Genomic DNA, 26225 nt, shown 5'->3' on the forward strand with positions numbered 1-26225 from the left:
TCGCTCTATTACTGGTTCGTGTTTAGAGAGTTTGAGTCATCAGACTATTCGTTGAATCATTCGTGTCTGTTGTTGTGAATTCTGTTGAGGATGAAGTGGAACATTTTTCTACAGAACTCGAATTTATTGCAATCTTTATTAGCATGTTTATTGAAGCTGAATCAGAATCTTTTTAAGCGTTTCTGGACTGCAATATTTTAGTCTTTTACTTGTCAGGGCACCAGTTATTGTTTATTATTTTAACTCCAGAAATCTCTGGAAAGATGTCCAGGAATAGCTACTACAACTTAAAAAGGTTCGATAAAGTACTTCATCTTCATCTTCAACTTCATCTTCAAGAAAGAATCTAACTATGGTTAGTACTTTGCTAGTATTTCTTGAACCCCTGGATGTCAAAATTTACACTTCCTTATAACAAATTTATAGATTTAAAAATCCATACGTAGTTTATTGTAGAGCTCATTTATTGTCTAAATTTTTTTGAAGGATCTAGGATCCAGGGTCGGCCGGGTGGTAGATGTGACAGCCGTGTCGGTCTTTACAAGGCAGGACCGGAGCTCCAATCTCATCTTAGCCGTTCCACCATAGTGAGGACTGACTATCCAACTATGTGGTATCAAAAAGTCTAGTATGCCAGAAAAGGCAGGTATGATAAAATAATAAGAGGTCGTTTGGCCAAAAAAGGAGGAAGAACATAGACCAGGTTTCTTCTTCTTCTTCTTTGGCCTAACGACCTCTTAAGTCATGCCTGCCATTTCTGGCTTACTAGATTGAATGATATCATGTGGTTGGATAGTCAGTCCTCATTAGGGGGGAACGGTCCGGATGGGATTTGAACCCCGGTCCTGCCGTACGAAGACCGGCACGCTTGTCGCCTCCACCACCGGTCCTATAGTCCAGTTTTATTAAGTTCAATTATATGACAATCTTCAACTTCAAAAATTTTGCAATACTTCTCCAGAACACCTCTAGGGGAGCTTTGTTTCTGTTCGCTTCCTTCTACATCCCATCCTGATGCTCCCGCTACTCCTTTTGCCCGTGCAAACCCCCGGTTCGTGCAGGTCGCAACCGGCACGTCAAGGAAGCGAGGAAAATTGAATGTCCGACAGCAAATGGTCATGTTCTTTTTTTCGGGGTGTAAAATTTATTCGGTGCCAGTTAATTGTACGGCTCGGACGCCATGCCAACCAAATGCCGGACCGCTCCAGAGCTCCAGAGAACATTGCACTTTGTGCAGGCGTTGAAATGTTACGATCTCGGTGGCGCTAACATTGTTTAGCGCGTTTTAGGTGAAAAGTTTTTTTTTAACGATTACGATATTGGTTTCTTCCGAGCGAGGTTTTAAGATCTCGTAAATATGTTGTACCACTCCGGGTGGAATACGATGCAGTGCGTGAAAAAGCGTTCCAGCATACGGTTTGAAAAACTGGCCTTTTCCAAACGTGCGCGACCGCACCGCCGTAAATCTTCCCATTTTACACCAGTTTAAAGTGATGATATTTATGCTGGGGTGTCACATTATGCACATTTTTGCGCTCGTTCACTGCCGGCCACTCGAAGGGTGCGGAGGTGATAAAAGATTGGCCACTTCGTTTTTTTTTTTTGGTTGGTTGGTGCTCCGGAGCATGCGTGTGTGCAGAAGTAAATAAATAAATGATCGCGATCGCGCCCTTTGCGCCTTATCGTGTTGCGAGGTAGCAAAGATATTGAAGGATGCTGTGCGGGCGTAAAGCAGAACTTCACCAGAGAGAAACAAAAAAAAATCACACACATGCTGCTCGCTGCTTGTGGCTGGTGGTGGCTGGATAGGTGAGTGGGTAAGGTGGCACGATTTATGTTTCGACCGATCATAAATAATACGATTATGGCGCTTGTCGGGGAGCGGTCGGTTGGGACAGGCCGGCGGGTGCGGTTTTTGTTTACTCGTGGCCTGACTGTTGCTAATTTTTTCTCTCGCTGCCGTTTTGGTGGTTGGCGTCTGCTGAAAAGCTTCACCCTTGAAGCTGTGTGTGCGTGTCGCCATTCGCCTGTATGAGGTATGATTCGCTCCCAATCGATGACGTGATCGTGAAGTAACGTGCCTCAGTTGTAAGGATTGAGCGAGAGAAAAAAACTAATAATAATCACAACACAGTTTCACGAGAACTCGTCCAAAAAACTCGTTCGAAACGATGGGGGGAGTTATGGACTCCCCGCTGGGCGTTCGGGGCTGGTGGACCGAACCGAAGGGTGTGCGTTGCTACTAATTGGGCATATTTTGGCCAGCCAGTTGCAGTTCGTCGGGCTGGCTGCGGGCAAACATTCGATGATGGTTTTAACGATCCGGTCAACACTTCGGTTAGGTTTTTTGGGGGACCCGTAGTTGGTGGTCGGTATGGGGGCTTTTTTTGTAGTTGCATGAAGTGGTGTTGGATAGCAGCGCCGCATGTCTAATTTGGAGCGAGTGGGGCTTAGTTCTGCCGTGGATGTTGCGTTAATTCAAGGCAGAATGTGTTAGCGGTTTAATTTAATATACGTTATAGAATTTTAATACGAAGGTATTTAGTTACTTTTTCAATTGATTGTTTGTTTCATTCATAGTTCGTAGGTGCTGCTCAGTCCGTCTGATCTAGAAAACAAGTGAGGCCTTTTTTAGATTTTTTTTCAGAATGTAAATGAATATCATGATAGTTTTAAGTATTTTCTTAAGTATTATAATGTAATAGATTCCCACATAACTTACCATAGTTCGTTACCTGTTGACGAATATACGTGGAGAATGTTAAACTTTACTTATTCGTTAGATTTATATCTCCTTCTCATTTTCGTTGGCACTACAACCCTCAGGAACTCTTAAACTGTCTATGTATCTGGCATTCTCGACTTAATTTGCCCGTAGATTAGTAGTAAGTTTTTGGTTCCTTTTTATACGAATGTGCTACTAGACCACTCCCGAAGTGGCCTAGTGATTGTAATGTAATGAAGTTTTCTGACTAGAAGTTGGAGCGGGTCAGTGACCGATGGGATAGCTTCGTCGGTCTTTACATGACAGGACCGGATATCGAATCCCATGCAGACCGATTCCCGATAGGAAGGACTGACTATGCAGATACAGGTAAAATCAAGTCATGGAAAAATAAAAATGGCAGGCCGAGACCTCGTGAGGTTGTTGAGCTCAAGTAAGAAGATGAAAAAATTTCCAGGATGACTTGGTAATGATTGAAGACATTTTCATTGAACATTTTATTTAAACAAAGTTATAGGCAATAGTTGATATTGCTGACAAAATATTCAAAGCTAAGTTTTAAAAAAGAGAGCAGATATAGAGAGCTCCATGCGAGATCCATATGGAAATAATCAGTAGCGTCAGTCAGCTGATAGATGCATTGGGGGAAAAAAAGCAGAGGCGACAACAAATTAGGACATGTCCGAGATTCATTGGGCGTCTGACGATGGTCTTCACACGGAAGGACAGGGTATCAAATCTCGTCTAGCTTTTTAGTCCAGCTTTAGTGGAGCTTCGGGTATAATTAACTTGCTTAAGCCAGATACAGTGAACCTAGATCTTTGGAGACTAAAATTCCAAAAGAATAAGGTATTTTAGTACGCAGGGACAAGGGGCAATCAAAATTCTTCCTAGCAGTACATATATTTAAATGGTTACAAAATGTAAGATAGTTTCTTTACACAAAATGGCTTGTTGTTTTTCCACATTCCTCACCAAAGGTTGATATAGTCCCCCCCACCCGAGGAACAACTTCATCCAGTTCACTTTTCACACATAAGCACCTCATTGTCGTGTTGCGACGCGCGTACATGCAAAAGGAAGCACCTTTCCGCGTCCTGTTCAAAGCGTATCCGGTTCCCAGCCAGCCGCACCAGGGTTGACCGTTACTAGAACGACCACCAACGAACGCTCAACCATCAGCAAACGGAGCTGGAGTGAATCAAAAACAAAAAAGGACCTTTCCAATACTCATCGACAAAACCGACGATAAACCTACCCGATCGATTGTAACATGCAAATCGATCATTAGCGTCATGGCAGTCCAACAAAAAAAAAAAACAAGGGTTGTTTCATAATTTTCGGTTTATGTTCATGTCATCCGTTCCGTGGCGGCCTTTTCCTGCTGCTCCCGCCGGCGGCAACCCTTTGGCCCAAGATGGTGTTTTATTTTTATCACCGTACTTGGTACCGTATTTTGTACTTCATTTGCCTTTCAGGTTACGTTTCACAAGTTACCGCTCAATCAATAGCTCGCGACGAGTAGGACGAGTGTGTTGGACGCTCGGGAGTGGAAAAAAAAAACCATTGGGCCATTGGGCGACGAAATATTCAGCGACAATGAATCCATTTCCCACCTAGCGCGCCATTGAAGCGCGCCACGGCGAATCGGCAGCCACGCGTTCAATGCTGACCCACCTTTGGGTAATCATAATTTCCAAAATTAATGATCCTTGGAATGACAGTTTGAACAATGTCGGGACGGTATGGGGAGTGGGGTTTACTTTTTCCGAGCCGAGCCTGATCGGAGTGTGGAGGAGTGGTTTTGTCGTTTGTTTCCGTACATTATTTTAAAGTGGTCGTATTTTATTTGAAGCTTTGAATGTGACAGCTGCCTCGAAAATGAACGAAATTTAGGTTGGAAGCAGCTGATCAACTGATAAGGCAAATTCTTCCCAAAGTGTCTAGAAAATAATAGCAACATGCAAAAAGAAGGCTTTTTTCGATCGTGATGTCTAGCAAACACTCACAGCGTGATAGACATAAGGCTGAAATGCAACCATTACCACCATGCAAATAGCAGTTCATCAAACAGTGCCCAATTTGTGTCATAAAATGGTGGTCCATGGGCCCCAAAACAAGCTGGCTCTTGTTTTCCTTTCTGTCGGACCACAAACAACACCACAAACCCAAAGTGGCCACCCCGGTGTCAGGCTGCAACACTTCCCACCGAACGCTGTGGCATTACGAACCGAAAGTGACGGAAACAAAAATTGATTGAACACCAACGGTTTGTTTGGACGTACAATTTTGGGTCGGAAAATTAAATTGATTAAGCCAAATGTCAAACAATCGTTCAATCCCGGGCGGATGGGGCACAAAGCACGGCGCAGGAAAAGATACCCAGATTGGCATGAGAAATTGGCAGACGAGCCGATTGTTGAATGCCGAAGCGTGTGTGTGTGTGTGTATATGCCAGCGCGCGCATCCCAACACGGATGACACGGTTTGGTTTGCAGTGGAAGTGCATGAAATCCTAGAAAGGTGAGAAAAATGGCACCCTACCAGAGTCCCTCGTGAGCATTTTTGGCTTTTTATTCCACCACCGGAAGACTTGTGGTTGGCTTGGGGATGGCAGGGCACGCATCACATTGACATGACAGCGGCAATTGCCGGTATCACCGCTTTTCCGCTACCAGCGCGCTAATCTGTCAATCAAAACATTTGCACCCTCCCGTGGAGGGTTTTTTTTCGGCGGTCGATTTCCTACGTCAAACTGCCAAAACGGTCACCAACGGTAACGCGTGAACTGTCAGCTGATGAACGGAAGCGAAGGACGACACTCTTGATGCTGGTCAGAGGCAGAGAACTGGTGACTGGTGTCTTCTCCTTGCTTTTCCCGGGTGCATTTTCTTCTTGTTAGGGATGCTTAGAATCCAGTTTCCCGGAACTTTGATCTTGAAGATTTTTTTTCCGTATGTATGACACATGTAACATTCATGCGTCACCAGTAGTGGCCGGTTGTCTACATCACTTAACGGAAACAGTGAAGTCTCACCCATTTTTCCATCCAATTCCGGATGCTGCTCCAGGGGTTTTACAATTGGTTTTATCTAATCTAGCACGGCATTGTTGAGCAGGTTCGATAGGAGGATCTCGTTTCGCGGTGCTTTATTGCGACCATTTTCATCATCCTCATCACCGGGAATGCTCGCCTCGTTCGAATGGGTGTTGGTCCCGGGCGATGAACCGTGAGATTTATCGCCCATCCCGAATTCTGTGTGCTTTTGATGGGTGTGTTATTCCCCCCCGTCTGTCGTTCTTGATCAGCCCTTAATTAATTGCGATTGTTTTCCCGCGTCACGCCGGGGCCACCGATTTTTCCACTCCATCGGTGATCGGAATGTGTGTATGTACGTTGTGAGATCCGCGCATCCGAGATCACAATCGGGTATGGGAGACCCACCATCACCATCTCGGGGGACTTGGGCGCGTAGTTTTTTGTTTGTTATTTTGTACCTTATTTGATTTGAATCTTTATTGAAATCAAATCAGTCGTATCGTGGTGATGAATTTGATGAATTGTTAAACGATGGTTCACAGAGGTGGTGGCTCTAGTTTTTTTTAAGTAGGAAGAGCAGGAGAGAGAAAGGTGTTGTGGTGAGGTACGGGGATTGATTTGAGGATGGGTTTCCGGTTACAACGAGCTAGTTTTCTGATCGACAAAGACCGACGATGCGAATGTAAATGGACATGCTAATTGAATTGGATCGATTATAGCTATTTGTGTAAAGACAAGGGGAATGATCTGTGCTCAAAAAGTTTTCTCAATTATTAAGTCTAATGTGAAATATGGGATTTGATGAAAACGTTTTTAATGAAAAGAAAGTTTTTTTTACGGTTTTTTTTATAAGTTATCTTTTACTGTTGGTGTATTTAACTTTATTCTATTTGCTTTTTCAGTTTTTCAACATATTTTTCCTTTTGCTCTAGTTGTTTCTATTTGTTCTTCTTTTAATTTTTCATTTTAGTCTTCTATTCGTCGTTTCTTGTTTTATATTATTTTCATTCTTTTTTTACCTTGTTTATTGAGTTTATCAATTAATTTATTAAATTTTTAGAATTACTTCTTCGCTTTGTTGGACTTTTCCTACATCGAATCGTTTGTAGAATTTTTTTATCGATATTTTTGTAATGTCATTTGCTTTTTTTCTTTCTAATCTTTTTGAAATTCTCTGTTGAGTTGCATGCTTTTTTCTTAATTTTAGTTTCATTTTTATTGAATTTTCCTTGCAAGGAACAACAGCTTTAATTTTTGTGTCTCGTAGTAATAATTTAATATTTGTATTATATGATTTTTGGGTTTTCCTTATGTTTATTGTATGTTGTGTTTATTTATTCTTCTCTTTCCATTTTCTTCAAGTTTTCCTTGGCAAAATTAGTTTTTATTTTGCAGGTCTTATATCATTTTCGTTTTTTAATGTCTGTTTGTTTAAATTGCTTTCTTATTTTAAACTCTTGTCACTTATTTCAAATTTCATATTTTTTTTTATAACAAAACATAATAGTAAATTGAAAACATAATAATTGAACCAACTTAACTGTTTTTCACCAGAAACGTACTTCAACTTTCCGAATATAGCTTCATTTGTACACAATGTAATTTAAATATTGTTTTCATGGCAATAGATTCGTTTTGTCATCGCTTTCCGCTCCGTACAGCCGGCACCGCCTGGCGGCTAGCGTCGGTTGAGAGCATTTTTGTTTTAATTTCCAATGCGATGAAAAGCATTCGTCTTTTTCGTGGGGAGGTGCAAATGAAAATGTTTCGTTCGAAAACGTGCCACCCGGACCGGATAGTGATCTTTACAGTAGGATGAATTTTGTTTCATAAGTTTTCTTTTTTTAGTTTTTTTTCCAGTGTCCTCACTGGAGTTGCAGCCTACCGTTCGGGGGAAGGGGGGGGGGGGGGGGGGGGGGGCGAGCACCATGAGTTGGCAAAAACTAAATCTAGGCAAATGTAACGAAACGGTCAAAAACAAACGAAACGAGCCAAGAAAATATTGTTGTATCATTTTCATTAAAGCTAAACCCCACTCAAGCGACCACTCATCAAGGGAATTTCATTTTTTAAGCCACAGGTCGTCTTTTATGTATCCGGAAGCAGATTTTGGCTTACTTTGTTTTCCAGCTTTAGTTTATCCTTCTCATAGCTGTTCCATTTGTTGCTTGGTTTGACCGAGTCATTATGATTCTTTGCTTTATGATTTTCGCATTGATTTGGACACGATATTCGCAGCATTGTTGTGTGGTTTATTATTGTTCTCGCTCTCTAAAATAGCTTTCCACTTTTCATTTTCACCTGATCACCCTACAGTCAACATTTGAAAAATCCGGATTGCATTTTATGAAACGTTCGGCTGCGAGTAAAATGTAACACCAGTGGTAATGGTGGGTTAAAAGTGCTTACTCACAGTCATTTACAGGTCTTTCATGCCCAAGCCCTACACAGGCAGCATAAAACATAACTTGGAGCGAGTGAGGTGATTGGTTTCTTCGTTACTTCGGCGTCGTTAAACCGACCGAAAGCACTTTTTTCTCTACGTTATTTCAATATTTATTTACATAATTTCAACGATTGCTAATTTCGGTGATGATGCGTCAGCAATGATAAGTCAACCCTCCCATGAGAGACCGTTTTTTACCATTGGGACTAAAAATGAACCCAGAAATAAAAACTCATGATTCCGTTGAGTGGTGACTTGAAAATAGGGTGCTAATTATTAACGTTACTGTGGCCGCTGATCGCTGACGATCATCGTGCAGGATTGTTGGTGAGCTGCAGGATTTAAGCTACGTTTTCTCATCATTTTGCTTTCCAGCATGGTTCTTACCTGCGCTACCTGTGCTCACCTCATTCTTGAGAAATTCCGTTCCCATCCCACAGCAGTGGCTTACATTTATTAATGCGCAACGTATTAAGCGAATACTCGCCAGCTTTACGACAGTTCGCATAGGAAAAGTTCGTCCGGAACCTATCGGACCGGCCAATCGGAAATGGAGGAAAAAGGGCGACTTAAGTGCTCTCGGGAATGATTTACACATTTTTACGCATACCAAATGGCCAGCACCCAAAACTTCTACGTGCAGTGAACCGAACTCGTCGGTCGCCGCGAAGGGAGGTTAGGTTTAATGGCCGGCCAGTTTTTTGGTACCATCCGACCGCGCAAACCAATCCAACACTCAATGAACTTCACAACCGGATCGGAAGCGAAACAAAAATGCTAGCGAAAAAGCTGTGTAAACGGAACTATTTTAAAACCATCGAGTAAAGGAAAATATTAAAAAGAACGGACGCAGGGTTTCGTTTCTCCGCTTTCTGGGAGGTGTTTTGTACGACTGGCTTTAGCTTAATTAGCATAATACGGCTCATAAAAAAGAGCAAAACCCCAAACAGGAGACGCACACATACTCCCTCCGGTTATGATCGTAAAATCAGCTGAAAAACTGCTTGTCCGACATGACCTTAACATAATTCATTTTCGCTTTCAGCTCAGCAGGTCGCGTTTTGTGTGTGTGTCGAGCTTTTTTTCCTCCCTCTTCTTCCCTTAAGGAACCTTCTTTTGGTCCAGTGCGGCAGAAGGACTTGAATGAGGTCCGGAACCGATGTCCGGAATGTGCACACCTGTTTCATTAACAAATGAATGAGTTTTACCTTTATCGTTGTTGAGTTTTGAGGTGTGTTTCGATAAGCAGACGAAGATCGCGTTAGTTCTTTCGTTCGATTATGTTAAAAACGGTGACTTTATTTTAAATAAAGGAAGCAAACCTAATCACTTATTTCACACTGATCAAAAAATTCAAAACTAAAAGTTTAACAAATTGAAAACTTTTGACAATCAATCTCATTTGTAAATAGTTTTAATTTCACATGAATTTGATTGTTTACTTGAAACCTACGTTCAATAAATATGTTATACAATCTATGCCTCCAGTATTAGAGGTTTTTTTTGTATAGAATCCAGTTGGAATCCTAAAAGCCAAGGGTATCTTAAGTATAGATTTTCGAACTTTTTTACCAGGCTTTCTCTCACCCTTAGCGATCAGTCTTGACTGCAGAATGATTGAATGAGGTCCTTCAATGGAGCCTTGCCTAATTTATAGGATGCTGCTGAGGTGAGTTGAGAGTCTTCTCAACCGACGACCCGCAGATTATCTTTTTTGTCGTTTATTTATAGTGTCTTTGGGTCTCTGAAACCTCATCCGCCTCTTGCCTAAATATTGTTACACTTGGATAAGGTTGAGTGATTGTTACAATAGCTAATTCGTCTGAATTACGGATGGTGTGTTTCATGTAGCAAAATTCCATCTCGTCCAGGAACTCTTTAGAATTTCAAAACCCGCTCTGGCTCTGGAAGTTCAAGTTTAAGAAAGATAAAACCACCAGGAATTGAAAAAGTTCAAGGCAATATATCCTACACAAGAGTTGCTTTGTCTTTTCTCAGAACTAAGAAGACGTAGAAAATCTTGAAGCGACTGTTATTGGTGGTAAAATATCCCTTATACTAATAATATATCCATTTCTTGATAGCTTATTCTTATATTCGAATGATTCGGACTTTGTTCGTCAGGGATAAATCTCAAAGTAGGAACACAAATTTGTTTGCGGTTATTGACTGTCTTGATGACTATCTTACTCGAGGCTGCTTTAAAATGAATAGGCTCAGTATTATTAGCCACAACGGTGCTGGTCCTCACACGGCAAGGTACCAAATCCCATCCGGACCGTCCTCCAGTAGTGTGGACTGACTATCCAACTACATGGTATCTATCAATTGATTAAGTGAGCCGGACATGGGAGGTATGACTTAAGAGGTCATTAAGCCAAGAAGAAGAACCTTACCTAATTCAGATAGCACTGTTGAAAAATGTCGGGAAATAGAGTTACTACAAAACCCAACTGAATTGATGAAAGGATCGCTTGGCCACAAGATCATCGCTTGAAAAATACTTCAAATCATCCATCCCGAATCGATACATCATTTTATAGGATATTTGATGTTTAAATAACTTTTAATAAGTTCAGATGTTCACTATTACACATATAATCTTCAAGGTTTGTTTCAAAATTCCATAGCTGTGTTTAACTTCACCAAAATGTCTTCGTTCTTCTAGAGCTTGCGAAGGACACTGATGTAATTAAGCCTAACCCATACGTTCTGCAACAAAGTTTGCTGTCTGTGGTGATAGGTTTAAAAAAAGTAACCTGTCAGGCCCATCGCAACATAGCAAACGTAAAAACTGTCTTCATTAGACAGTCTTTTTTTGTGGAAAAGGTGCGTACATGTGCTGACCACTGTATGCGAGCGTCATAAATTATCGCATTAATTCAATCAACCGATCTCGCTTAAGCCAGCACCAGCTGACATACGATCGTTGATACTGTGTTGATTACAATGAAACATCTCTGAAGTCCCTTTTTGCTTAGTTTGTTTTGTTAGATGGCGCTTTCAGGTCAAGTGGTGCTAATCAAACATTTAAATCGTACCTGTTTCCGAACTGTTTTCTGAAAAATGTTTCATTATCATGGCCGAGATGGAATACATACACTACAGCCAAGCAGCAGCTTCAGCAAACAGGCATTAATCCTACCGTGGAACAAATACGGAAGTTGCAGCTATATGTTTAAAGAGCAAAATTGGAATTGAGCGAAACAAGAAAAGGGCAGCACCATCCCAGACCAGCCAGCAAATGATTCCCTCCCCTTCGGGGCTCAGAATCAAACGCTCATCAATCATTTTTCGCGCCGGGCAACTGTGTTTTGCAACACTGCAAACAGTGACGTCGAACATGCGGTCGGCGCGGTACGGTTGCAGCCGGGCAAAGTTGTTCGACAATGTTGATATGGTGTGGAAAATGTGCTTCTTCTGCACGCGCGTGCCTGCAAGCTGCACTTCGGGAAATCATTTTTAACAAACATTAGGTGGTTGGATGGAATAGGCACACGTTGATATGACTTCAAACCTGAAGGGAAAACATACTGTATCATGAAACATATGGGTAGGAGAATGAAAGAGCCAAAGTGAAATAAAAATTCGCTCACACTCTGGACCGTACAATTTATGCTTGTATCTCAACACATAAAAAAACATCACAACAAATGTGTGTGTGTGTGTGCAAGTGCACAGAAGTATCTGTTTATGCGTTTCACTTCGTTCGTGATTAATCTGGATGCATCAATCAAACCTGGTGCTGAGTACGTGTGTGTGTGTGTGTGTGCAAAAAAATAAATGGTGCATTCAATGGTAAAGACCGAACGCATTAAAGAATGATAAGAACAACAAACTAGCGAAAGGCAAACATCGAAACGGCTTTGACACAGAAGAAAACGCTCAGCCCAGCAACGCTCGTTGCTCGATCCAATCAGACCGAATGGCGTTTATTCTCGAATGTGCATGTGACTGTGGCTCGCTCGTGTGTTGATTGTTGCCTTCCACGACCAGGTCTACGCATCCTGGGCGCACATGGTGGGCGTGTAAAAGGGCGAAATTGATGCACACAAGTCAAATAAAGAGCCATCAAAATAAATTTTCTTTACACATCATAATTCATCTATGTTGATCCGGCTCAAATGCGTCTCTTCTGGAGCGTATGGAGAAGGAAAAATTGTTTTTTTGTTTCTTTTTTCTTTATTCTTTTTACTATTAATTTTCTACTTATTGCTTACTTCCCTTTTATTTCTTTAATTTTCTGCTCTTAAATTTTACTTTTCAACTTACTTCCGTTCCAAAGACTTTTGTTTCCGACAAAAAAGAAAACCCAACCGCTAGCGGTAGCAGCTGAGAGAAAGATAGTCTATTGTACTGCACCAGAATCCAATTGTTCCGTGCAGTGGTCCGGCTGACGTAAAACGTAAGAAAATAAATTGCAAACCATAATTCATCGGTCGCTTTAGACTGGCACTCGCAACGCTGCCTCCCATCGGAAACAAGCTTGGTAATTATTAACAAATTACTCACCCGCAAGCGTGCAAACTTCACGCCGAACCGTTTTCTGTGCAAACAAAACTCACCTAAAGCTGAATCGGAATCGATTACACCTAGGAACGGGCAAATGAAACCTGCACACACACGCACACGAGCCTAACCAGCGGTGCGCACCGAATGGCTCGATAGAGCGAACTATAACAGGCGTTAAATCGAGCCGTGCCGGGTATGAAATAGTGCCGGGCAATAGTGTCTGCCCAGTGAAGTGGACAGGATGGAGCATAGCAAAAGGGATTTCAATTTTCCACCTCATTTCGTACACCCCATTTATGCCGTAGTGACCATATTAATTCATCTACCTTTCCTTCCGTTGCAACGGCTTGGTCCAAAACCGTCTCCACCTGCAAGAAAATGTGAATGGTAAGAGAGCGTACCGGGAAAAACAAAACACTGCGGGGGAAGTAAAGAAAGTTGAGCCTGGTTCAATTTCGATCGGTCGGTGATGAGTGGTGTTGGGAGTCGTTTTTTTATGCTTTCGATTGCCACTGTTGAGACGATCCGATCGGTGCAACATTAATCGCGGGCGCAGAACGCACACTTCCTGTGCTGCTGTCCATTTTCCCACCGGGCACCAGGCAGAAGTTATCCCTGGGAATGATGCCCGGTGGTCAGCTTCTGGGCATGCCAGCTACTATCGCCTCTATAACACAAAGCCATACAATGTAATGACAGATGTTATTAATTTCTGTTCCCACCTTTTTGTTGCCTCATTACATGGTGGCGCTTCCGCACGGGGTGGTGGAGGTTGGTTGTGCTGTGGAGCGGTGATGAGTGGATCCACCATCAGGCTGTACTTAAATATTATGATATAGCTCAATTTCCTTCTCGAATGTGCAATAGACCGTTGGGTTTTTTGCTGTTGTTATTTTTGTTGCTTCCTTTCGATGGCTTATAACCGTTTTAGCATCTGCAGTTTGATTGTGGTTCGTTTTTTCCTTTTTTATTGGTCTTTCTGCCAATATTAAGTTTTTTCCATTATTAAATTTTTATCAAAAACAGTAAATGAATTTTATATAAATTAAACGATGCTTTCACATAATTTTGAATAATTTATATAATAAATAAATTTAAAAGAGCACTGAACAAAATGGGTAATCGTAACAATTTTGGGAATCAACAGACAAAGCTTGGCAAGTAAAAACCTCTAAATATATTCCAGTACTCGCATAAGCCTCGGAGGCATCAACTCTGTCTAAACTTAAATAAATCCTACTCATCGTTGGTCATGTCACAAGAATGGTTTCAGACGATCCTGCCTTTAAAGTTCTTAAACACTTTCTACATAGTCGTGGTAGGCCTCAACTGAGATAAAGCTTTGGAGTTATAAAATTGAGTAATAACTGAGTTGGGTTTCAAATACAATTAAGGGCTTCTTTAGGAGGTCTAAACGATTTTCAACGATATTAGACTAATTCTGAAGTTAATTTCACTCTAAAAAAAGGATGAACGCTGAGTACTGTAACCCAAGAACCAAGCATGGGTACTTGTATAAAAAGAGGACCAGGGTTCAATGGCAGGGTGCTCACGTTCGATCTAGGGACCATCCACGATCAAACTCTCTGTTAAACTTTCGTTCTTAAATGATCACCACACGCATCTGGAACGATCACACTCATGCAATCCATTGTATATTAGGGAGAAAAACAATGCAACCCGATTAGATTCACTTTTAACCGTTCTTGAAGTACCACGAAAAAGGCGGTGCTCGCCTCATTTATAAAGCAGCGCTTGCTAAGGATGATCATTCTCACTAAATTAGACCGAAACAACAAAAGCGTGCTGTTACAATTACGCTTAAGTGATGAGGGTACCATCATCGTTTAAAATCCATCATGCACAGTTGCCGGCGATCCTTTCGTAAACAGATCGATCATCTGCGTTAATGACAGATGTCAAAGATGGACGGTCTTTATGCGCTGGAAACGGGGGTTTGAAGATGTGTACAACGATCGGGGATCGTTTCCACGCCAGATATACAGTTGGTTTGAGGGCATGGTTAGCCAGTTGTGTGGCTGAACAATAGCGGCACAAGTGCGAGAGTTCAACAGAAGACGTCAATAAACTAAAACGAACTCCATTTTGTTTGTTTTCGTTAGAGCTCTTATCGAAAATTAAAATGGGTTTCAATCGGTATTCACTTGCAATGTAAACAAAACACACTTCAGAACGCCCTGCTAGTCTTATCATTAGCAGATGTAATTAGCTATGGTAATGATGGCAACCGTAATGATTACTTTCAAACAGCACAATACACCGACTAAGAAGTATTGTGAATAAGTTGCCTGGGCAGCTTATTATTGGTTCGGGGTAGAATGAATGCGATCGCTCCGGTTAATGTTTTCTTTCGGCTTTTCAAAATGCATATAGAGGGGCGAACGTCGAATGAAAAACGAGATTCTTGGGCTCGTGACGTGAGATATTATCCAGTTAGGAGCCGCCTAGCTGTTGGAGAACGTTTTAAACGTAACGCATTAAGCTAATGAGATAGTTGCATTTAAAGATGGGTTGAAGTGCGTGCCGGCTTTAGGTGAGGCAATTATCGTGTCATCAGAACTGTATGAAATTATTTACTTGAGGATATCAAAACCTTTTAAAATTAATGTTTAAATAGTTAGGTTAAATTGGCTGGTTTTATTTAAAACTAATTGAATTTCCATTTTCTATTTCACTTTCTACAGACGCATGTTTCCAACAGTTCGCGTTTCATTCTCGGGCCCACTGCGCCAGACGACCCCTTCCGATCGGTACGTCGTGCTGCTCGATATCGTTCCGATGGACAGTCGGCGCTATCGGTACGCCTATCACCGTTCGTCCTGGTTGGTGGCCGGGAAAGCTGACCCACCGCCACCCGCCCGCCTGTACGCCCACCCGGACACACCCATCGGGCCCGAAGCGCTCCGCAAGCAGGTCATTTCGTTCGAGAAAGTTAAGCTCACCAACAACGAGATGGACAAGAATGGTCAAGTAAGTGTAATTCGAGCACCGCTGCCCGTTGTTCGTTTGTCGTGTGCCTACGATCGTATTACGTTACAGGGATTGTGGGGGGAAAAATGTAACCAGCGTTTTGGAGGGTTTTTCGGAAAGAAAAACGGCCATAAAACTCAATCTGGCGCCTGCTGCGCTAACGATCCATTCGTTAATCTTATACGAACGCTGGACCTACCCAGGACAGAGGCTTTTAGGGTCACTGTCTAAAACGTCCACACATTGGAGAGGTTTTTTGAAGTTGCTTTACGGAGGGAGTAATTTGATCCATCTAACTGGTCGATGGCGCTGCGATGATGTTCGATAACTGAAAACAATATATTATGGTTCCTATTTGGTGTAAGGAGGATGCGAGAAGATGGACTGATTCTTGTGATTGGAGAAAAAGGAAACAGGTTAAAGTTGTGTCGCAGATGACTAATAATTGGAGTGGATTTATTGGTTCAGACAACACCGTTTGATAGTTCGTATTATGAGTAAAAACCCTTTTGCTTTGCTTGTTTATAGTTGACAGATAAATAAATAAATGTATATGTCATCTTGAATAGATATATAAAATTGCCTGTCTCTAGAAATTCTATCTCTTGGGATTTCTTGAATGTCTAGGTAGGATTGCTAAAAATGAGATGGATATTAAATTGAATTCCGTCTCGATCTGCCTTTTCTGGCTTTCTGTGACTTAATTTTACAAATAGTAATCTAGTCAGCTCTACGTACGGAGGGAGCTGGTCTGGATGGGATTTGAAACCCGGTTCTGGGTGGGATTTGAAGACCGTCGCCGTTATCGCCTCGACCACCGGACCATCAATTTAACGAATGTCAAAAACAGTTGAGAATTTTTGCAACTATTCCCAGTCAGTATGTGTGAAGACTCCCACCCGACCTACCCCATAATAAGCTATGCAACATACATAATGGGAGCGATTAAAACGCATACGCCCAATTTCCTAATCCTGCCATAAACACTGTTAACCGATTGCCCGGATGCAAAGTTGCACGATGAAGAGACGACAATCGGCTCGCTTCTAGCACCAAATAAAGCCGGCGTCAATTCAAGTGTGTTGCTTCGTTCCTTTTAAGAACGAGGCTTAAGATACGAATTTTGTACGACAAAGTACAACAACAAAAAACCCTCATTTTCAACAACGAGTTAAAGCTCCATCGAGATATGTTCCACTGTGTGTGTGTTCATCGTCTCTTATTTCCATAATTTTCCAATAATCATAATTTTTCCCACTCTTCGCACAGTGTGTGCACTGCTCTCTCCATGATGGCACGTGGAACGAAAGTAACCAAAAAAAAGGGCCCCACAGAAGAGCCATTGGTGGCCTCACCATCAGGCCAACCAATTGGGTGACCCAACGAGCTGCTCCTTAGCGGGTTCTCCTTGGCTCCGGGGGGGAGGTTTTTTTGTGAGTGCTTCACAGCCGGGAGAAAATTATGGAGACAATTAAGCTCGGTGGCTATAAGTTATACTTAATTAATACATTTCCAGCGTACGCTTTAACCACCGAGGGCTCGCTCGCTTTTCCTTGTCCGTGGTGCTTAAGGAACCATTCTCGACAGCGGAGAAAGCGAAAGGAGGAAAGCAATGGGGGATCGAAAGAAAGTGTCAATGATCGTAACTTGCCACACTTTATGACACTTTTCCTATTTGACACCTTCGCTCGCCGGTGGTGTGTGTGTGAGTTTCCTTTTCTTTCCTTCGTTCACACTCAGCGAAGTGTGAGCGAAGGATCAAACCGAGTCGCTGGCGTAGGCAATAATCCTTCGATGTAATGTGGTCGTTTCGGAGCGCGTTTTCCGTGTGTAGTAGTAGTAGTAGGGGGAAAAAGCGGCGGCGATGGCGTTCGGGATACGATTTGCATAATCCTAATTTCGTGATTATTTCGTCGACCTAACACATTCGCACCTTTTTTTTCTGTGGCTCGGTCCTGCCACCATCGTCGCGGCCACACCTGCCTGGCGTTCCGTCGCCAGACCAAGAAAACATTGGCCCGAAAAAATCCTTCCCCATCTGAAAGGTAGCTTTGCGTATCCGTGGTTTGGTTATGTTTACGAGCACTACTCGGTTGCTCCATCTACATAATTTACTATTATTTCGATTGGGTCGGATGAATTATTAATGCCCCCCCGCCCGAAAAGGTGAAAAAGGCCTCTGACAGTCGAGCCCGTTGGCCGGCCATATTGGAGGGATATTTTTGTTGCTGCTGTTGGAGGTCGTTTGCGCCCTCATACCGTCACCGTTTACTGGACTTTCAGCGAGTTTTGGGCCGGAGTTGAGTGTGATATTTTGACACCTTATCACGTTCACGAGCCCGACCTGTCGATTGGGCCCGGATGAGTGGGTGCGAAAGAACGACCCCGAACGGAAGGCGGTTAGTCTCGTGGGATTCGATTTGATAGCAAAAAAAAAAAAACAGTTGAAGTGCTCCAACGAATAAAGCGCTGATTTGAATAATTTCGCCAATGGCATTTCATACCCACGTAATGGGTATTGGAATAGTTAATGTGAATCATATCGGGAGATAGGACTATGACTTGAGTGAGACTCGTCGCAGTACTCTTCGCTCATTAATTAGCCTCCAAGCCTAGCACTGATTACCGGGTGTGTCTTAAATTAGCGACCCTAATGGCACCGCGTGCCGGGTTCGCGAGCTGTCGAGAGCATAACTAATGCGCATTCGCGTTTGCAATCGATGGCAAAAATTATGACTCCATTTGGGAGCCGGTCCGCTTGCGTTGACAGGCGTACATCCGCAAACGCGAGAGCCAATTGATCGACTCCGGTTGGTTGGTTCGATGTCTTTGCTTTGCGGCCAATGGGAAAATGGGGTGGAAGAGGCGCACCGGGACATCTAGCATAAACTTGTGCAATTGCGAAAGGCGTCGAGTTGGCGACTCGAGGGAGGCGTTCAGCCCACGAACGGTTGCATAATTTGCAGATCGTTATCGGAAACACTTAATTAATCTCGCTGGTTTTGCTGCGATCCAGCGGGGTGGAGAGCTGTGCACCGCGGCCCGGTTAAAGATCGACCGGTTTTTGGGCTGACCCTAGAGCATCAGGAACGGGAGTTTCGACGCGGCACGGACGGCCGTACGTAATAGGGCTTTGGTTTCTTGGGGATGCTTTTAGGATGATAATGAGCAGTTGCGGATGTTCGCAGTGGTGTCATTTGCTTATTAAGTGGCGTAGCTATATATTTTTTAAATTCAATTAAGCTGTAGTTATAATATTCGTGATAACTGTCCAAGGATATTTTCAATATAATTCAACATTACCAAGAAAATTGAATATTCTAAAAGTGAGGTTAAGGAGTCCTGATAATCAAACCTCTCTTTATCTGAAATCCTTAACATTACTTTTACACCATCAGGTGGACCTATTCTATTGCCCATCACTGTATGTTTTAGATATGTTTACTTCCAAAACCTTTTTGTACCAGCTGTAATGAACGGGTCAATCCATGTGTGGGTCGTATTTTATCAGGCAAATAAATCGAAATTCTTCCCGCACCCCCCTTCACCACAATTTTTCCCCGTGCCCTCATCCACCGGCAAGAACGTTCGTCATCTGATACTCTGGTTTGCGCAGACGAAAGCAAAGGATAAGCAACCCATTCCGTTTCGATTTCGGACGTCGACGAAGCTCTTCTTGGCCCTGTGGTGCAGTTCCCTGGCGTTGGCGATGTAAGCCGTTAGTGCGGTGACCGATGGACAGGAGCTGATCTCGTGCTGCCGAGCCACCGCGTCGAGAAGCTTGAATCGAAGAGACCGCCCGTGGCGCCCGCGCTGATGGGGTCGTGGCTGCATTTTTTTTTGTTGAAGTTTGTTTCAAAAAAAAACATTCGACTCAAGTGGAACGACACACTTTTCTCCCTGTTTTGAAGCCACGAACGGAACTGTGGGTAGAAAGAAAGGTGACAGGAATGTGTTTGTCACACGAAACCAAAAACCGCACCATGGGTGTGCGCGTGCAGCGGGTCAGAAGTTTAGTGTTGTTTATCCGTTTGGGGCTGGTTAAAGTGTTTTTAAATGCTGCAACATAGATAACAATGGCAGTTTACATGTACCGGGTGGAAATGTAAAGAATATACATTAAATTACCTTTTTTTAAGCTAATTAAACGATGATGTACTGCATAAATTCTAACTTAAACAATCCTAGGGTCTCTAATTTATTTCAATTATTCCTTTATGTATTTAGTCTGTTTGCAAATAATGCTGGATCAGAACCACTTTCATCTCCTTTTTTGGCTCAATAAGCTAGTTCATATAGGACTACCATTGCTGTCTTTTCTTGACTTGATTTTGCTCTTAGATGGGTAGTCGTACTTAGATGGGGGACCAGATGGGTCCCTCCGGTCTCCGGTCCTGCCGTGTGAAGACTGGCGCCATCAAGATTCAGCTCGGCTACCAGGCTGTCCAGAAGCACATCAAGAATGTATTAAAACGAAGCATTTTGCTACGATCAATTCGGTTATTCTTTGGGATATTTAATATTACCAAGCTTTTAATAACACAAGTGTCTGAGCATCTAGAAGTACATTTATGCTAACCGTGAGATTGTACAATATCTCAAGATTTACAGCTTACATCATACCTAATGAGAATTGAATACTATCAACTTTTTCAGACCTACGTATCCATAGAATTCCCTTTATTTTCGGACTGCCCAGGACATACTGATATCCTAAAGATCGAACTATCCCTACACCAGGGCAAACTTAAATCGATTGAGAAAATTGCTAGCTACCATAGGATACAGAATGTGAGTGTGTGTATGTGTGTGTGTGCTCCATCGACGTACTAGAAATCCTGAAAAAGACCACAGAAAACCCCTTGTTTCCCGCACACGAACCGTTTCGCAACATCCGGTGACGATAAGATAAAACTTGTAATTAAGAATGTTGAAAATGAACCGTTCTATATGCTGACAAGTTTTTCACGCCCCAGCACAACCCATCCACGGGCTTTGCGGCTTGTGTGGCGTGGTGTAAGTGTGTGAAGCTCTCGTGTGTGTGTACGTGTCGATGGTTGGAAAAAGTGTGAAGCTAAACGCTATCTCGAAAGGATACCAGCCGTGGTACAGCGATCCTAATCAGCAGCATCTGCTTTAACCCCGAGAACCCCGGAGAGAGAGAGAGAGAGAGAGAGCTCTGATGTACTACCTTCTCCAAAATTTGTTCTTTAAAATCATGGTGCTGCTGGGTAGGGCAAGGGTCCTGGAGCTACCGGAGAGATAGCAATGGCGTTCCAAACCACTGAACCGAAACGCAACCCGGCCACCGAACGAGGAGACGATCTGTGAAAAGCTGTTAGGAAGAATCGATTTGTCGTCGAGTTTAGCAGCAGTTCGACTTCTGCCCCGCCTGCATTCCTGCCCAGTTCCCTTCGGCCGTTCGGAAGGGTGTTAAAGTGGGCAAAGCAGCCCGATACTACTACCACGACGGTAACGCCAGTCCGTGGAACAGAGAGTCTCGGTCGCTTCGGTGGACAGTTAATCCGGTCGTGTTCGCCTGCGCTCCCCAGGCGTTTCTGTGATGGTGGAGCGGTCGTCATGGTAACGAGCTCAGCCGAAACCACCACACACTCTGCCGAATCTTGGAGAGCCTTGCGAGTGGTGTAAGGAAACTGTACCAACACACTGACACCACCGTCGGCGTGTGATGGTGTAAGTAAGCTCCCAGGCCTTGATTTGTGTTGGTGCCGGACGTTCGTCCTTTCGCGTGCTGGTGTGCGAGCATTCGGGGCTACGGTAAAAGGGGACGCAAATTTAGGAAAAGCTGATAAAGCGCGCATGTCTTCGGCACCGGGTTTTGCGTAAAGCAGGGCAAGCGGGCAGGGTGTGCCGGGTAGGGGTGGCCGGTGCTCTCCTGTCCCGTTCCGTGTCCTTTCGGTTGTGCGGAGCGTTCGTCTATCTGATGGTGCTTAGCATAAAAATGGCTCCATCCTGGCATGCCCTGGTGGTGAAGTGTACGCCAACACCATGAACGCGCCGGCCGACGAGATCGGTGTTCCATGGTGGCGAGGTGTTAGCTTGATAAATTAGGTACGAAACATCAGACCCCGTGCCCGTGCACCGGGGCGTCCAAGGGCGACCAAGAGCTGGAAAACTGTTGAAGTGTGATGGGTTTCCCGTTCAGTGGAGCAGTTTTTCTGCTCTGCGCCTGTGTAGGTGTGTGTGTGTGTCTGTGGCTCTTTTTGCTGAGTACTTTGGAAAAGTGAATCCATTTTCCAGCAGAACTTTCAGAAGGACGTCCAGGACATTTCGTGCATTTCTCCAAGGATCGGTTCAATTTGTTTACCGTTCAATTTAATACCCCGAACCGAAAGTGACAAAGTATTGATTGATCGAGTATCCGAGTCGAGCTATTAGTCAGGAAGCAGGGACCTCTCTCGATCATAATGGGAAGTCCGCTTACAAATCGACAACTGGCGCCCTACCCCTCCGGGTAGCCACAGCTGGTTTCGATAGTGATGCAAATCCTAGCCCCAAACCCGTAAGAGCGTATCGATAAATTATGTTGATTAGTACTGTCAGGCAGATTTTGCGCCGCATGTGAGTCGGTCCGTTGTTTACAGTCGATTTGTCGGAGACGGTGCGCTGCGCGACCGTTCTGGCGCAATATGTGTCGAGATCGAAACCGTTCCAGGAAAATGGGACTGTTGTAACGCTGTATGCCCTCACACTAATTACCGGCACAGAATGTCTCTATAAAACATCGTCCATAAATTATGTGGGTTATCTGGCTGTCGTGGTGGTCCGAAGTTGATATTCTACCTCATGCCACCTCAGAACATAGAGTGCCCGGGCTATATAACCTGGGAGAGAGGGGTGGGGAGTTTGGGGACTTGTACTTTAATATACCTGTACCAGACAAATGCTCTGTGGATATTCCCTCGGCAGGATATTTTATCCTCAATGTTTGGTTGAGTTGTCTTGAGGCGCTTCGTGTCTGGTACGGGAATAGGAAGCAGAATCGAATAAACTATTTTCCGTTTTCCTTAAATGTCCTTTTTTATGTGCTTAGTCGTCTGTACATCGATGCTTATTTACTACAGGAAGCCTTGTACCTGACTGACTGACTGCCCTGAAGTAGTCTGCAAAATTCTCCAAACACTTCGAGTCTCGGCACTTTCCTTCAAAGGTGATGATATTCCCTCAACACCCTCCCGGCTGGAAGCGGAAACCGAAATAGAATCGTTTCGCCCGGGTGCATTCCTCCGTCGGCATCCAGCCGGAGTCGTTGGAAAATATCGATTTTTCGTGTTTATCTCTTTATTATTGATATTTGCTTTAACGATTCCTTTAGCGCACGAAAGCCGTTTCTGTCCGGTTGCCCTCGAGGGTGAAACATAAACCGACCGACCGTGCCTGACGCTGAGCGCCATTTTTGCCCGAATGTCCACCACCATTGGTGGGCCGTAATGGGCGCGGTGGAGCTCGATTTTCTCTCACCCGCTCGGTGTGTGTGTGTGTACATATCTCGTGGGGACGATATCAATTTCATCAAATCATAATTTATGGATTGCCATTCCCTCTTATAAATGGTTTATTCCTCTGCTCTTCGCCGTCTGTGGACGTTGTTATAGGGACGTGGTCTTCCTGCGACGAGTGGTTGGAGGCCATTCGCCTGATGAAGGAACCTGGTGGTGGTGGTGGTAGTTGTCGGTTGTCAAATTCATGGCCCTTTCGTCTCTGGAATATCATATTTCCCGTTTTCGTGGTGTTACGCGGCCCGTCCACTTATGGTGATTGTGTGGGTGTAGCCGGATGCTCCCTGGACCGGATGGAAGGACGCTGTGTGTGTGTGTGTGCAGACTGGTTTTATCCTTGTTTGGCACAGCACGTGCTGGCTCGTTTTAGACGGGGAAGTTTTTTTGTTTGCTTCCTTGCTGAGGAAATGGCAACACGCAAACACATTCTTCACGCAAGTGCGCAAACACCCATTTTACGAAGGGGGCTTTTTGGGTGAGTGAATAACAGTGAGCAGTGGAGAGTTCTCTTGCTGAGGATATATATTTTTCACTACTTCCGTCGCCATCGTATTTCCGTATTGCGAGTTTCGTGGAGAAGTTCCATTTTTTTATCTGAGCTGAGTTTTAGTGTTTGTGTTGAGTTGTTTACTACACATTAAACTTTCAGGATTCATCTCACCCTAAAGATGAGGTACACATATCATTTTAGTCTTGTATCGATTGTCTTGTGTTGTAGAGGTCGATGGCAAAAAAAAATAAGAAGAGATTTGGGATAAGCTCCTTGTTAAATATTTACAGTTGAGGTCCACATAACAGGAAAGAATCTTGAAGGACTACCTAATGGAAGAAAGGCATAACCTGTATCACATTTTAAGATGCAGAGCAGTAATTGCCATTATTTTTAACAAAATGTCTGTAATTAATCATTTTTGAACAGTATCTCGGAGCTCCTTTGAACCAGTATTTTTGAGCTAAGACTTTGAAGATTTCTTGGTAAAAGAGGCTTGAAGTGGAGCTAAAATTCCCAGGCCAATGGTTTTTTTGTAGGATAATACAGCTCTGCTTTAGACTGAAATTCCTATATCATCTCTAGGTCCCGCAATTGCAACTGAGCTTAATCAGGCTCTGACACAGTCATATACATTTGTAACAGTTCTATCAAATCTTTGTTGACCGTACAGAGTAATCCTGCTTGTGATTTACGTGGAATCTCTAACTGAAATTTTACTTAAAGTAGAAATACATACATTAAATTCCCTATTTTATAATAAAGCTAGTATTCTCAATCCTTTTTCCCAGATTGTACTGAACTCGATGCATCGCTACCAGCCCCGGATTCATCTCGTGCGTCTCGGACCGGGTCAACATATTCCTAACTCACCAAACGAGCTTCAGGAGGTGGATCACAAGACGTACGTCTTTCCGGAAACTGTGTTCACCGCAGTGACGGCATATCAAAACCAGCTGATAACGAAGCTGAAGATTGACTCCAACCCATTCGCCAAGGGATTCCGGGACTCGTCGCGATTGACCGACTTTGATAGGTAAGCTTACAGTTTATTGTTCAGTGCAATCCAAACTTCAGTTTTGTGATAATTACTATCAATATATTAAACTCAAAACATACGGATAAGCATCCTTTAAGTGCCTGCTAAGAAATTGGTGCTAGCATTGATTTGGGGATTACCTCAAGAAGCGCAAAACGAAATACTCTTAACGCTTGTTCCTTGTATTGTTTCAGTTACTCTGGCATGTAAGTATTGAAAGCAGAAGCTGAAACAGTTGATGAAAACTAGGCAAACAGGTCAATTTTTATTGGTATTTGCTTAAATTTAAATAAAAGATAACGTCAGTCACACTATCACACTCCAAAGCACAAGGATAAGCTGTTGATAAGGTTGATGAGATGTGACTCTACTTCATGAAGCCTTACTTGCTTACCCGTCAGCTCAATTGTACTTGCCGTTGATTCATGTTTTGTTTCTGTTTTCGTCGTCAACTTTGCGCACTCGTCCAGCAGCAGTATGGGTCGGTCGTTTTGCCTTGAGGGATTCTTGCCCTGGCGGAAAGGTCCCCAAACCACGGCAACCTCCCCAACCCAATGCGTGCACGAGAATTGAGATGAGAAATAAAATGACGACGTTTTTTTCTCACCACCTCCTCCTGCCTTACGCTCACCCACCGTTGTATGGCCCACAACGTCAGGCATCCTGAGCCCTGCAGCACGGTTTCGTTTTCGTTTCACTAAAGTGTTGATTACAGAGCGGCACATTCGGCACCTTCGTAAAGCGTTCGAGCACACACAAATCGCGCGTTGCATGAAGGCGTTGCGCAAAAACAGCACAGAAAAAAAGGCACAGTCTTGCGGCAAAACGGGGCTAAATGACTGTTAAAAGTGGTCGTAATTATTCTGACAACTGTGCTGCGCTGGCCCCCGGGCACGACGACGACGCAGCGTTTGGTCTGTTCTTCGCCGCCAGTACCCAGGCGGCCAGGTTTCTCGCTGAGCAGAAGGGAGTCGTCCATTGGTCGGCGGTTTTGGGGCGTTGATTGCCGCCTCTTTGTGGTCGCCAGGCCCGACCAGAACCCCGGCATTCGAATGCGTCAAAGGACGCGGCAAAAATTAAAGCCCGACGCGATGGAAAACCCTTCGATGCGCGTAATGATTGATAAAATCCTTACAACACCTTTCCGTGGTTCCGAGTACCGAAGCAGAGAAACAGACGCAAAAGGAAAAGCGAAGGACCGAAGAAGACTGGCCGGCGGCAGTTTTGGGCGGCGAGAATGGGCGAAAGAGGGCAATATTCGCATGAAGCACCCGACGTGCGTTCGGCGGGCTGCGTAGTAATTTACACGAAATTGATGAACTCTCCGTAGCCGTAAAGCGTAACATGCCGGGCGGTAATAATTTATGACCGGGAAGCATTTTTTGGGAGGCCAACGAGCATTTGTGCAAGGATGCCCGTAAGTCTGCGCCGGCCAGTTTTGTGACAGGGAAGACGCCCGGAA

The 26225-nt window shown here is 43.7% G+C and overlaps 1 protein-coding gene across 2 annotated transcripts in view; it reads left to right on the plus strand.

The window, feature by feature from the left end:
• The window catches only part of LOC118512507 (T-box protein H15-like), a 49605-nt gene that overhangs the window by 19294 nt on the left and 4086 nt on the right, over positions 1-26225 (plus strand). Inside the window, exons 4-6 of one of the 2 annotated variants that reach the window (XM_036057021.1) lie at positions 15429-15714; positions 24516-24760; positions 24958-24969. In XM_036057021.1, coding sequence (XP_035912914.1) covers positions 15429-15714; positions 24516-24760; positions 24958-24969 — 543 coding nt within the window. The remainder of the gene's footprint in view (positions 1-15428; positions 15715-24515; positions 24761-24957; positions 24970-26225) is intronic. The other variant, XM_036057022.1, reaches the window with a different exon arrangement.

The sequence above is a fragment of the Anopheles stephensi genome, chromosome 3 (assembly GCF_013141755.1).
Source record: "Anopheles stephensi strain Indian chromosome 3, UCI_ANSTEP_V1.0, whole genome shotgun sequence".
In the NCBI taxonomy this organism is placed as follows: domain Eukaryota; kingdom Metazoa; phylum Arthropoda; class Insecta; order Diptera; family Culicidae; genus Anopheles; species Anopheles stephensi.